The sequence below is a fragment of the Esox lucius genome, chromosome 9, assembly GCF_011004845.1.
Source record: "Esox lucius isolate fEsoLuc1 chromosome 9, fEsoLuc1.pri, whole genome shotgun sequence".
In the NCBI taxonomy this organism is placed as follows: domain Eukaryota; kingdom Metazoa; phylum Chordata; class Actinopteri; order Esociformes; family Esocidae; genus Esox; species Esox lucius.
The window spans coordinates 5,674,109-5,687,773 of record NC_047577.1 but is presented as its reverse complement, the minus strand read 5'-3'; the positions used below and the strand labels follow the sequence as shown (position 1 = coordinate 5,687,773).

Below are 13,665 nucleotides of genomic sequence, written 5' to 3'. Positions count from 1 at the left end.
AAAGATTTTTATGTGAGGGATTAATACCAACACTGTGCACATGGCCTTTTACATTAGGTTTTATTAATGAATACATTCATTCATTAATTTCTCATGTTTTGGTTGCTGAAGAAAGCAACCCAGTCATTTGATCAACTCATTCTAAAGTTCCATATCAAAACAGAACTAATCAAAAGAATAATCTGGTGTCGTGTCTGTAGCACACAAAACCAGAGAAAACATGATCACTCATAACATGTAGATCACAAAAACAAGCCATCTCCACTGTTGTTTTGCCTTACAAGCCTCAACATATATCAAATTGTCCCACGTTTCTGTAGGAACAGGACAGATAAGAGAAGAACATTACCAGACTGCAAATTGACCAAATTAATGACTTGGTATTGTCTATAATTCTGTAGTACTCAAAACATAAAAAGACAACTTCACTGATAAAACATAAATATAGAAGAAAACACATTATTTCTGTTGGAGTAAGTTTGTTGTTGTTTGTTTGAAACCGTTCTGCAATCATGGTCACGTGTGTAAAATCCAAAACATTCTGTTGCATCAACACATACGCTGAAAAAGTCTCTAAATGATTGTACATTTGTGCACAAACTTCCTCTGTGCTTCCTCATACATAACCGAGGTGTAGTGTTGTCCTCTATTTATCTCCACCATCTTCTCCATCTTCTGCAGTAGATCTGTGACCTGATTACGGTTATTCCTATCAGCATTGTTAAACACATGATACCTGGAGCCACAGTATAACACCTCACGAAACTCCGGAAAGTTCTTTAACAGCCTTCTGCCCAGGCAGTCAACACCAGTAAATAAAACGATGGTGTATTCTGTCACATTTTCACCAAATATCTCCTCGATCCACTTCACATTGTTCACCTGTTCCGGTCTGAAACTGTCCAGCCTGACAACCAGGAGGAACACATGAGGTCCGGGTTCGGAAATGTCAACGCATCGGCCTATTTCTCTTCTCGTCGCGTCATTCATTTGTGTTGGGTCAACAAGTCCCGGAGTGTCAACGACATCGATCGACCTTCCGGACACATCTCCACTCTGTTTCATACAGTGTGAGGTCACAGACTGTGGAGAAAGTTCTGATATAAAGGCTTCCCTCCCCAGGATGGTGTTTCCTGTTGCACTCTTCCCTGATCCGGTTCTACCCAGAAGAACGATCCTCAGGTTTCCTCGGCCTGTTTCTGTGCAGAAAGAAAACTCACATTTAAAAAGAGGAAACAAAGGGTTTTATTTTCTTGATGATGTTCTTCTGTGATTATATAAACCATTTACTCACGACTTATGTTTGCTTGTTGCTGCTGCTCCTGTCTCTTCCTCTCTCCTCTTGTCCTGTCCTCCCCTCTCTCGTTCTCCTGGGTTCTCCTCTGCTCTTCCTCTTGTCCTTTTCTCTGGTTCTCTTTCACCAATTTGTTTTCCCGTTCCTGTCTGCACCTCTCTATCTCCCGTTGCTTTTCCTTCACCGGTCTCTTCCTGTCTTCTTCATCTTTTCTATTTGGCGCTTTCTCTTCCTCTAATTTATTTTCTTTCTTTCTCCTCCTCTCCTCTTCCTCTTTTGTCCTCAATTTCATCTCCCCCCGTTTATTTTCCAACTCTTTTCTCTTTTCCTCTTCTTCATGTCTCTTCTTCTCTTCTTCTTTCTTTCTCTTCTGTTGGTCCTTCTCTTCCTCCTCTCTCATCCTCCTCTCTTGCTCCTTTCTAATTTTTCTCTGAGCCTCCTGGTACTTCTCCTCTGGGTAATGTTCTCCTCCATTCCTCTTCAACATCTCCTCTATGTTTCTCAGCATCTTTATGATTTGAGTGGGCTGGACCTGTGGCTTACTGTTAAGGGTTTGAACCCCGCCCCCACACACAGTGATTGGTTTTCTAGTTGTAACAGTTTTCTCAAACTCCTCCCATTGCTTCCTGGTTAGTCTTTCTCTTCCTGTGAACAGCACCAGGGTGTACATCAAAGCGTCCTCGCCGAAGTTTTCCTGGATCCACGACAAAACCTTTGTGTCTTCCTGGGTGAATTTCTCCTGCTGAATCACTAGCAGGAGCGCGTGAGGTCCTGGAGAAGAGAGAGACATGCACCTTTTCATTTCCTCATTCAGTTGTTCCTCCGTTAGAGCAGTGCTGTAGATCCCAGGAGTGTCAATCACAGTTAACCTCCTCCCTTCCACCTCCCCTGTCTCCATGACGCTCCTCGTGGTTCCAGTCTCCTCTTTAAACGCCTCCCTCCCCAGGATGGTGTTTCCTGTTGAACTCTTTCCTGATCCCGTCCTTCCCAGCAGAACTAACCTCAGGTGGGAGGAACCTGTGATGGCAATTTCTAAAGTCAAAACGATTTACAAAAATGGGGTAAGACAGAGGAAAACTCAGTTGCCCAATAAACAGTTTATTCTGGCAAGGAGAGAGTACACAGGTTACAGAGAAACAGTGAATAATCTCTTAATTAATACAGGACGATCAACAGTATTTAAAGGGGAAAATGGGGTGTGGTAAGATGCTGCCCATCTGTTGTGGATATATTGATTGAATAAGTTGTTAAACTGTTGTGAGCATTCAGGCAACATATTAAATGTCTGTATCATGAGCTGAAACTGAATGTTGCAAGTAGAAAACAGGAAATAGAGGGGGACAGATTAATAACACACACACATAGTCTGGGCAGGGGAATTCAGAATAGACAAGACAGAAACCACAAAGGGCAAGACTACGCTTGTGCTGCGTTTACACATATAAGGTATAGAACATAAATTGGACCAATGGCACACTTGCTTGGCTAACTTAACGCCTCCACTTTTTAGGCGTATTTGATGTATAAATAATGCTGATGTGACTGTTCATTTTCAGACATTGTGGGGCAACACTCTGTCTCCAGAAGCTTCTGTAATAAACTGAATATACGCTATTGGAATTGACCTGACTCCTGGTGTGTTATTCTCCTTTCCATCAAACCAACTCGGGGAAGTGTTAGACTTCAACACTGTCTTATGTCAATACAACACATTCCCTAGGTTCCATCACATATCCTAGGCTTCACACATGGGACATGTTGTCCTCCCCCACCTGGGTAACCTTCTCAACCCTTGAGGAGGACTTAAAGCATCTGGACAAACTACAGATAGACACTAATGTGTTATACAGTTAGGCAGATTTACGATTAACCCCATAATCTGCTGATACCAGTCAAGGATGCCCCCTTAGACAAATACCAGATCCCCCTCTCCCACATTCCTCTACTTATCTAAACATGGGGACCCAGTCCTTTAATCAGTAAGAATAAATCAGTTTAAGAAATTTCCCTGACAAACCTGTGGAAGAACAGACCATCATCCATGTAACATAGTCAACATTCCTGAAATACTAATGCACATAAATAAAACACAGTAACACAATCAGTAACAACAATAAAAATAATAACTCTAACATAATGCTGCATGGTTTAGGAGATGTGAAAGCTGTAAACAGGTACATTTAAATACAGATGTTGAGGTAAGGTTTGTGTTTATTTACAGACGACTTGTGGAAAGGACCTGAACACAAAACACTCACCTTTGCTACACGTTTCAGCCATTTTGCTTGCGACGGGTCAGGTTGAGAAAAGCAGAAGAAAAATTGAGCGAGCTAAATATATTCACTGGTTGTTGAACTAACTAGTCTTCGACAGTGAATGAACGACATTATAGATGATACTCAACTGTGATGTTTCATGGTCTCAGTATCACCTTCAGTCTCTTTGACAAAACCGAAAGCAACACAGAAAGGCTCATCTTGTTCTCCCACTCTTTCACTTTCTCTTTTACTAAAAGTGTGATTTCAGCCAATGAAACGTCCAGACTGAAAGGAGGCTGTGTCGCGGAAGGAATAACCTGCACCCAAGGTTATTCAACAACTGAGTCTTATTGTTAATAACAACACAGAGGACGATCATGTGAATGAAACGTTGACACACACACACACACACACACACATGCATGAACGTGCATAAATTCACACACACAACCCTTGTGAAAGCCTTGCAAGTCTGTGTGACATAAAGTTTAATTGTTTTGAAAATCGATTATGCAAGTGTGTGGACATGGTACTGAGTGTGTGTGTTTGTGTGCCAGGGTGGGGGTGTTAGCGTGTTTGACAGTGCCCAGCCCAGTAGAGCGCTGTTCCCGTCCCACGTTCTGCATGAGGCAGTTCAGGTTATTACAGTGTATGTACAGTTACATTAGCATTTATTCCAGTTGGTTTAAAAAATACACTTCTAATTCTCTTCTGTTTTCCTTCCAAATTGTTAGTCACTTTCAGTTAGATGCCTTTCCTCAGTCTTGTTTTTACTTTTATTTGTCGATAATCGCAGTTCAGTTTTGGTTGTTTTATTTGTACTTTGGAAATGGTACAGTTGAAGCAGCAATTGCGCACATCAATGAATAACTGCCTTGGGTACACAAAGGCATACTGTATTTCTCGGTTCTGTGTAGCGGCCTTGAGACAAACACACACATATTATTAGACTGTCCTTTTATGTTTCATTAAAGTAATGTAATAATTTTTTTAAATGCAACTGAACCACATATTTAACATAAGATGTGTGAAAAAAAAAACTGTATTGTTGGACAGTAACAATGTGAGGATAATTGTCAGTAATGCAGATATTTTCTCATTCCATCAGTTTATAATGTACTATTGTTCACCAATAAACTTGCCCTTTAATGGACATAGAATTTACCAGACCATTCGTTGCCTGAGTGATGCCTGAGAAATCTGAACACTGCGATTACATGGAAAGACTTGGCCAAAGGAATTCAAAGTGCAATCTTTTTTTTAATTTAATTTGGATTAGTTTTGGACTTGATGTTTCTAGTTTCAGTATAGATTTTCTTTAAAAAAAAAACTAATTTCAAATTTGGAACTTTGGGAGATCCCATCAACCATAATAAATAATCCATCCACCTGAAAAAGCTGTAAATATTCAGAGTAATAATAAATTGGTCAATTCAAATGAATAGAAATATTGATGTAAGATTTGTGTTTATCCACAGACAAGAAAGAAATACAGTAATTTGAAGTACAGTAATTTGAAATACAGTAGTTTGCACACTAACAACAACCACCTCCCCTCGCTAAATGTTGAGACCATATCGTTTTTTCTAAATATTCACCCCTGGGGGAAAGCTTAAAGAAGTACTATTTCAGTTTTATGTGATCTACATGGGCTGGTTTCACAGACACATATTAGGCCTAGTCAAGAACTAAAAAAATCAAGCTCAATTAGAATCTACAATGAGTTTCCAATTAGATTTTTAGTCCAGGAGTAGGCCTAATCTGGATATGTGATAGTTTCTCTTGTTAGGTCAGTTATTTTATTAACAAGCTTTTATGTCACATCAAATAAGCAAGTGTACACTTGTTTCAAACTAGATTTGTTTTCTGACTGTTCTGTGTTCAAACCAAAGCATTAAGGGCCGGTTTCGAAGACACAGATTCAGCCTAGTCTAGGACAAAAACAACAAACTCTGGGGTTTTTAGTCCTAGACTATGGTTAGGGTCTCACTCCGTGTCTGTGAAACTGGCCCTAAGACATTAATATAAGCTAGTGTTAGGCAGCAAGCAATGAAGAGCTATGAGCACAAATATACAGCTCAAGAAAGGATTTTGGAAGCGGCTCTTTTATTGACAACCGTGGCAATCTATGTGAGAGTCAACTGGGCCATAGCCCTATACGAGGTTTACATTTTGAATTAGAGTGTTTTTAAATATGAGTAAGATGACACGGAATTAAGCGCAAGATGGAGTGCATGCCCCGCCCTCTTTCGTCAACCTATTCTGGGTTCTGGTGAAGCCACGCCACAGCGTGGGCACCTACAGAAGCCCATGGGGCTGGCCAGTGAGTCAGGGACTCCACCGGTTCCTGACCAGTCCTGTTGCAAACCATATCAGAAACCCTGTCACTCCGCCCATTATACCTCCCCCTGACACAAGCCCCATCAACGCCCCCGTCACTACGGAAACACCCAGCTCCAATCTGTCGCTGACGATCCTCTGCCTGTCCTCCTTCCTCCACTGGTATCGGTAGCGCTCCCGCTCCTCCACCTCATTGGCCTTCACTGACAAGGTAAATACGCCCTGTTTACTCAAAGACAACAGTGACTCAGGTGGAAAACACCTACTGTAATGGATTTGACTGGATGAAAAAGAACCAACACAATGTTGTATTGATATTTACTGTATTACTGCTATGAACTCAAGTATATACTTCAGTAAATATGACATACATACATACATACATACATACAGCTCCGGAAAAAATTAAGAGGCACTGCACCTTATTCTTTCCTTTTCAAAAAAGTCGAAAAGGAAGGTTTTGAGTGAGGAACAGAAGGGTTAAAATTAAGAGACCGCTACAAATTGAACACTTCTGCTCCTCACTCAAAACTTTCCTTTTCAATTTTTTGGAAAGGAAAGTAAAAGGTGCAGTGGTCTCTTAATTTTTTCCGGAGCTGTATATGAACATATTTGTTTTTAGGATGTTTCTTTATGTTTACTCACTCAGATATAAAGGAGTCTTATTCACAGCTTTGGCGATTCCCACATGTGACTGAAGTTGACTCTGTACTCCATCTCTCAGTTTCCTTTGCAGATACTCCTCTGGATTCTCCCAAGCCAGTTGAGCTGATGAGATCGGACATGTAGTCATTGTCATTTAGTTATTTTACAAATGTAAGTGAATTGTAAACAATGTCAAACAACGTCCCAATACTAAGTGTTAATATGAGTGGGAAAGCACTGTTGTGACTCAACATGTACTACAACAGGATATTTAATGATTTCTCCCAAAAAAGGTGAATAAGAAATTCAGAACGTACTTGGATTCAGCTCCATCTCTGACCAGCCTGAGGGTAAAGAGACTCACGACTCACCAGAAGGAAAGTTGACAGACCACACTGAGAAAGATGTGGAGTTATGATCACAAAATGTGTCTTTTTCATTTTGTGTCTCCGAAAGCATCAAACTGTAGACTAAACCCAGGCTCATTAGACACTATACAAAAAAAGAGGTGCCAAATTCCTTCACTATCTAATCCCTCTATCCACTAATAAAAGTACTTCCGATCAGACCTTGGACTGACTAACCCTACAGTTTCTAAGAAGGTTTGAGCATGATTGAAATGTCTGGGCTCCATTCGTCATGGTGTCCTTTTCTTGGAAATATCTACTATTTCTCCTCCATCACCTCACATTCTCTCTTTTTTTCTGCTCTTCTGTGTCTCTAGCGTTGTTTGGCTGTGTATTTCCCATTTCACTCTGTTTCAGTGATGAAATTAAACTCAGGGTTAATCACTGATTTGATATATTTCAGAAAATATATAATTATACCCTTCTGCAGCCTTGTGAAGCACACGTATGTCACATGGAAATCCACATATGTCATATGGAAATCCACGTATGTCACATGGAAATCCACGTATGTCACATGGAAATCCACGTATGTCATATGGAAATCCACGTATGTCACATGGAAATCCACGTATGTCACATGGAAATCCACGTATGTCACATGGAAATCCACGTATGTCACATGGAAATCCACGTATGACATATGGAAATCCACGTATGACATATGGAAATCCACGTATGTCACATGGAAATCCACGTATGTCACATGGAAATCCACGTATGTCACATGGAAATCCACGTATGACATATGGAAATCCACGTATGACATATGGAAATCCACGTATGACATATGGAAATCCACGTATGTCACATGGAAATCCACGTATGACATATGGAAATCCACGTATGACATATGGAAATCCACGTATGACATATGGAAATCCGGAGTAGGGATCCGGCAAAAACAACGACGAGTAATAATGCTTCAAGTCCAATGCATGTGCATTCTTCTCTACAGTGTTGCGCCGGATTTCTAGCCCGGCGTTCCTCCGTTCGTCACACATAGCAAGGCTCCAATGTGGGTGGCAGCGTGGAAAAAGGCATTTCAGTTTTCTCTGAGTTTCCCGCCGTGGTCTATAAAGGAATACTGATTACTACCTGGATGGCTGTACTAGTATGTTTGTATCTACATTGTCAGTTGAATAAGGAATATCTAGCCGGACAGTGGAAGCTGGGTGCTCACACGGTCTTGAATTGGGAAACACCTTTTCACACCAGGCAGCTATAGCCTGTCTCTTTTATGAACTTCTGGTTGCACCTCATGAGGCAAAGAAGACGCGAGATGCGTCCAGAGCCACACTGCCAAATAAAATACCTGGTTTAGTATCAGGAAATAATACATTCAGAATGCAACCCATTGCACCTCTGTCTCTTGATCAGCCTTGGGGTTAGGAGACTCTCATCACAAGAAACATTCCCACACCACACTGAGAAAGACATGCAGTGTTTGGGACAATATTACACATTGTGTTGGATAAAGTCATTCAACAAGTTCCAATGACACTCACCTAATATTCCTAAGATGTGATAGTGTCCTTTTCCCTTAGAAACACCTGAGAATTAGGCTGTATTCGGTGTGATGTCACCAGAAACAAAACTAACTAGATGAACAGATTCTGATGTTCTATTTAATGTTGCTTCAATTTGAAACAAGCGTCTTGACTGACTGAATCACTGACTTCCTTGACTTGACCACTTCAACTTTATGGCTTCAGGGCGGTACAGTGATAAGTGAAACAACTCTGAAAGGGAGCGTTGCTGGGTGACGCAGGAGGAACCAACATCTATAAACAAATTACCAGAGAACTAGAGAGAGAAAAACTTGAATAACCTGAGTTCAGGTGGAGAAGCAGAGATGAATACCTCCCTGCCCCTCTATTTATTTTGAGAACTAACAATTGCTATGTATATTATGTTTATTATTTGTATTTCTTTCATTCCAAAACTGACTTTTGCTGAGAAGTAATTCCTGAGTAAAATGTGTCTGCTAAATGACTAAAATGTAAATGTTGATTACTTGGTCACCGCATTATTTGTGTTTATTGATTTTGTAGAAAAACATATGTACATAAAAGTTGAGAACGTGGAGGACAAGATCATGTAGTCCCATCCAACGTCACCAGGTGGCAATATATAACAGATCATGTAAACAATTTGTATTCAGAAACCACCATCACCACATCTCATTGTCTATTTTGTTTTCCTGTGTTAGTTTCAAGTCTTTTTATTTTCAATTGTCTATTTTCGTTTGAAGGCTGTCATTCTTCATTTTATTTATTTTTATTTCACTGCAGTCAAAGATTTTTCTCGCAGAGCCAATGAATGGAGTCATCAGGCAGCCTGACATCCCCACCGGGTGGTGTTGAGATGTAGCACAGTGGTACTGAGATGTAGCACAGTGGTACTGAGATGTAGCACAGTGGTACTGAGATGTAGCACATTGGTACTGAGATGTAGCACAGTGGCACTGAGATGTAGCACAGCCCTCCACTAGAGTCCTCACACTGGTTCTCTCCTCTCTTCTGCCTCTACTTGTCTCTGCATTCCTTTTCTTTGTTCTTTGTTCTTAAACTATTTTTCTGTCACTGATTCAACTCTTGGTCTTACTTGATTCCCCTCTTCCTTGTTCCTTTATTATCTCCTCCTCTCTCCTTCTCCCTTGCCACTTTCTCTCTTCTCATCCTGTCTCCTCCTGTCCTTTCTTTTTGTCTCTTTCCTTCAATCTTTTCTTCCTGTTTTATTTCCTTCTCCTTTGTTTTCATCTCCTGCTCTTTCTCTGAGCCTCCTGGTACTTCTCCTCTTGGTAATGTTCTCCTCCATTCCTCTTCAACATCTCCTCTATGTTTCTCAGCATCTTTCTGATTTGATTGGTCTGGACCTGTGGCTTACTGTTAAGGGCGTAAACCCCACCCCCACATACACTGATTGGTTCTTTAGTTGTAACAGTTCTCTCAAACTCCTCCCATTGCTTCCTGGTTAGTCTTTCTCTTCCTGTGAACAGCACCAGGGTGTACATCAAAGCGTCCTCGCCGAAGTTTTCCTGGATCCACGACAAAACCTTTGTGTCTTCCTGAGTGAATTTCTCCTGCTGAATCACTAGCAGGAGCGCGTGAGGTCCTGGAGAAGAGAGAGACATGCACCTTTTCATTTCCTCATTCAGTTGTTCCTCCGTTAGAGCAGTGCTGTAGATCCCAGGAGTGTCAATCACAGTTAACCTCCTCCCTTCCACCTCCCCTGTCTCCATGACGCTCCTCGTGGTTCCAGTCTCCTCTTTAAGCGCCTCCCTCCCCAGGATGGTGTTTCCTGTTGAACTCTTCCCTGATCCAGTCCTTCCCAGCAGAACTAACCTCAGGTGGGAGGAACCTGTGGAAGAACAGACCATCATCCATGTAACATAGTCAACATTCCTGAAATACTAATGCACATAAATAAAACACAGTAACACAATCAGTAACAACAATAAAAATAATAACTCTAACATAATGCTGCATGGTTTAGGAGATGTGAAAGCTGTAAACAGGTACATTTAAATACAGATGTTGAGGTAAGGTCTGTGTTTATTTACAGACGACTTGTGGAAATGACCTGAAAACAAAACACTCACCTTGGCTACACGTTTCAGCCATTTTGCTTGCGACGGGTCAGGTGAAAAAAGCAGAAGAAACGTTGAGCGAGCTAAATATATTCACTGGTTGTTGAACTAACTAGTCTTCGGCAGTGAATGAACGACATTATAGATGATACTCAACTGTGATGTTTCATGGTCTCATTACCACCTTTAGTCTCTTTGACAAAACCGAAAGGAACACAGAAAGGCTCATCTTGTTCTCCCACTCTTTCACTTTCTCTTTCACTAAAAGTGTGATTTCAGCCAATGAAACGTCCAGACTGAAAGGAGGCTGAGTCGTTATATAACTGATAGAATAACATACACCTAAGACACATGGTTATAACAACTGAGTCTTATTGTAGATAGCTACATAGAGGACGATCATGTCAATGAAACGTTTCTCTACGCACACACACGCATGCATAAACGTGCATAAATTCACACACACACGCACGCACACACGTACAACAGCAACCCTTGTCAGTCTGTGCGACATAAAGTTTCATTGTTTAGAAAATTGTTTATGCAAGTGTGTGGACATGGTACTGAGTGTGTGTGTTTGTGTGCCCAGATGGGGTCTAAGCGTGTTTGACAGTGCCCAGCCCAGTAGAGCGCGGTTCCCGTCCCACGTTCTGCGTGAGGCAGTTCAGTCCGGGAGACAGCTGGTTCAGTCTGCCTGTATGACAGGATAATAAACACCACACAGAACTCTACCACGCCGGGACACTGGACCTTTCATTCAGGTTGCAGAGACGCAGAGAATCCCCGGACAATTGATTTGGAAAAGTAAGGATCATTTAAATATTTTTTTATCAAATTAAATGTAGCTTGCTGACAAAATGATATTGTTGTGTGCTAAAATGTTATCACGTGCTGTTTCTTGTGTATTGACTACTTGTTTTGAAAATTAAATACATTGTGGACTATGTTAAATGTATTAAATGTAGAGTGAGACTGTTGCTTGCTGACCTTGTGGACTATGTGTGGTTTAATAGTATTTAAAGAAAAATATATTTTTTCCCTGCAGGATTTTGTTGTAGTTATTCACATGTCTGAGGACAGGACAGAGGAAAGATCAGTGTTGACCATCACTAAGTCTCTGTCAAAAACGAACATCACTGGACACAACTCCCAAGACAAAGGACAAACACACTTTCCTTGTACCTGCATAAACAAGACTTTTTCAAAGGAAACTTCTCTGTGCTGTTTTACATTATTGTTCTAGACAATTCAGATCTCTTAGCAATCTTGAGAACAAAGCGAGTAGATTTTAAACCATCTTGAAAAAAATCCAACTCGAAAACAACATCAACTCTTTCCATCCGCTGAACAGAACCGAGTCGGAGGGGCTTCTCTGTCTTGTCGCCATGGCGTCGACGGGCCTGCAGCTGCTCGGCCTCCTACTGGCCGTGATGGGCTGGGTGGGTGGGGCCCTGGTGTGCGCCGCCCCCTTGTGGCGAGTCTCCGCCTTCGTGGGCGGGGAGATAGTGATCGCTCAGGTGATGTGGGAGGGGCTGTGGATGACCTGCTTGTCCCAAAGCACCGGGGAGATCCAGTGCAAGACGTACGACTCCACGCTGGCACTCCCCACCTCGGCGCAGGCCTCCCGCGGCCTCTGCGTGATCTCCCTGCTCCTCTGCCTCTTCGCCCTCCTGCTGGGCGTGGTGGGGGTCAAGTGCACCACGTGCCTGGGGGAGGGCGCCTACTCATCCAAGGCCCGGCTGGCCCGCGTGGCCGGGGCGATGTTCGTCGGCGCCGGGCTTCTGTACCTGGCGCCCATCTGCTGGACGGCCTACGCCGTGGTGCGGGACTTCTACGACCCGAACATCGCGGCGCCGCTGAAGAGGGAGCTAGGCCCCGCCTTGTACCTGGGCTGGGGATCGGGGATTCTGCTGCTGGTGGGCGGGGCCCTGCTGAATGCGGGTTCCGCCCCTCCGGCTGTTAGGCCGACGCCTACTTATGGGGGAGGTGGTAGGAGTAACCCGCTGCCTGTGGTGATGGAGGAGAAGGAGTATGTCTGAACTGGGCCCTGCCGGGGTCATGTTCATCACAATGGAAGGCAAGCGGACTGGTACAGCGAGGCGTCGGAATTCGTCCAATGTCAAAATGCTAATTGTCGTTCTCCACCGCGAAAATGTCCGCTGCTTTATGTCCTGCAATGAACCACCCGGTCACCCCACCAGATCTCAGCGAAGGAGGCACAGGTCAAAATGTGAACGAGAAAAAGTCTATTATTATTATAAAAAATATACAGTAGGATTACTCTGCCCTTCCAGTTTGACCCGGTTTTGTTAATTTTCTTATGGCATTATCCTATTTTTAAATGATCTGACTGTGATTTGTGATGCACGTGTTAATATCATCTTGGCAAATGTAATGCATATATTAAATAACTCCATATTTCACATCTGTTTGTATCTTCTCTCCTGTATTCTCTCCTTTATATATCCACACAACATTTACCAGAGTTAGAGACCAACATGAGACACGTGTGTGTCAGCGTGGGACGTGAAATGCATTGTGGGTCGAGTAAATAGCTAAATGTTTATTAATGTGACATAACTGGCATCTCTTAAATTCCCAGCTCCCGCCTCTGTGTGTGTTTGTGTGTGTGTTTGTGAGTGTAAGCACAGGCAGTGTGTGTGTTTGTGTGTGTTGCTACAGAGTGGTTTTACAGTATCACAAAGACAGTGTACAGAACCCAGACAAAGACCGTCTGTATAACATGTGCCAAGACATGCGCCGCCACCACACCGGCCCAGTCACATGGACATGTATGAAAGCATAGAAGTAGAATCCATAGATAGGAAGTCCAGATCCAAGTTGACAATATTTCCGGGGTTAGAATTCAAAAGCCCTTTATAGAGATTCTTTTTCTATGCAGCGTAGTTCCATTCTGCAACAAATAGGCTTTTATTTATTAATGGGCATTTCAAACTTGGATTCAAATACTATTTAATATATTGGAAGTACTACTTTGGGTTAGCATGGAGTACCAGCTGTTCAGAGTAACTCTTTGGGGGCATGTAATTTGGTTCCATTGCAACAGGTGATCACAATCAAGTACAATTCAGCAACTTGAAATCATTTCAGCTTGTTTTCTGAAAGATT

General features: G+C 42.3%; 2 protein-coding genes across 8 annotated transcripts; one reads left to right on the top strand and one right to left on the bottom strand.

Annotated features, from left to right (window-relative positions):
- Window positions 1-42: 42 nt before the first annotated feature.
- On the bottom strand, window positions 43-10,778 carry LOC105009417 (immune-associated nucleotide-binding protein 9). Of its 7 annotated transcripts, XM_034294087.1 has the most exons (7): window positions 8,453-9,660; window positions 7,227-7,292; window positions 6,855-6,932; window positions 6,538-6,660; window positions 3,553-6,095; window positions 1,295-2,326; window positions 44-1,199 (listed from the first exon to the last, which is right to left on the bottom strand). In XM_034294087.1, exons 5-7 carry the CDS (start codon window positions 3,572-3,574, stop codon window positions 574-576), a joined length of 1,680 nt encoding a protein of 559 aa, XP_034149978.1. In that variant the 5' UTR covers window positions 3,575-6,095; window positions 6,538-6,660; window positions 6,855-6,932; window positions 7,227-7,292; window positions 8,453-9,660; the 3' UTR covers window positions 44-573. The 7 variants fall into 7 exon arrangements, with proteins under 7 accessions (XP_034149984.1, XP_034149978.1, XP_034149980.1 ...); XM_034294089.1 differs by lacking the exon at window positions 7,227-7,292 and having other exon boundaries at window positions 1,295-2,311; window positions 3,312-6,095; XM_034294086.1 differs by lacking the exon at window positions 7,227-7,292.
- A 129-nt stretch (window positions 10,779-10,907) lies between these two features.
- On the top strand, window positions 10,908-12,959 carry LOC105029741 (claudin-9-like). The gene is made up of 2 exons (XM_010903248.5): window positions 10,908-11,340; window positions 11,582-12,959. Exon 2 carries the CDS (start codon window positions 11,922-11,924, stop codon window positions 12,573-12,575), a length of 654 nt encoding a protein of 217 aa, XP_010901550.1. The 5' UTR covers window positions 10,908-11,340; window positions 11,582-11,921; the 3' UTR covers window positions 12,576-12,959.
- The last annotated feature ends 706 nt before the right edge of the window (window positions 12,960-13,665 follow it).

What these genes read in the sequence shown, in the direction of transcription:
- LOC105029741 (XM_010903248.5), top strand. Translation starts at nt 11,922, where the DNA reads ATGGCGTCGACGGGCCTGCAGCTGCTCGGCCTCCTACTGGCCGTGATG.
- LOC105009417 (XM_034294087.1), bottom strand. Translation starts at nt 3,574, where the DNA reads ATGGCTGAAACGTGTAGCAAAG. An exon ending in GGCTGAAACGTGTAGCAAAG is followed by an intron (nt 2,327 to 3,552) that starts GTGAGTGTTTTG and finishes TTTTGACTTTAG; the next exon opens with AAATTGCCATCACAGGTTCC. An exon ending in GCAACAAGCAAACATAAGTC is followed by an intron (nt 1,200 to 1,294) that starts GTGAGTAAATGG and finishes CTTTCTGCACAG; the next exon opens with AAACAGGCCGAGGAAACCTG.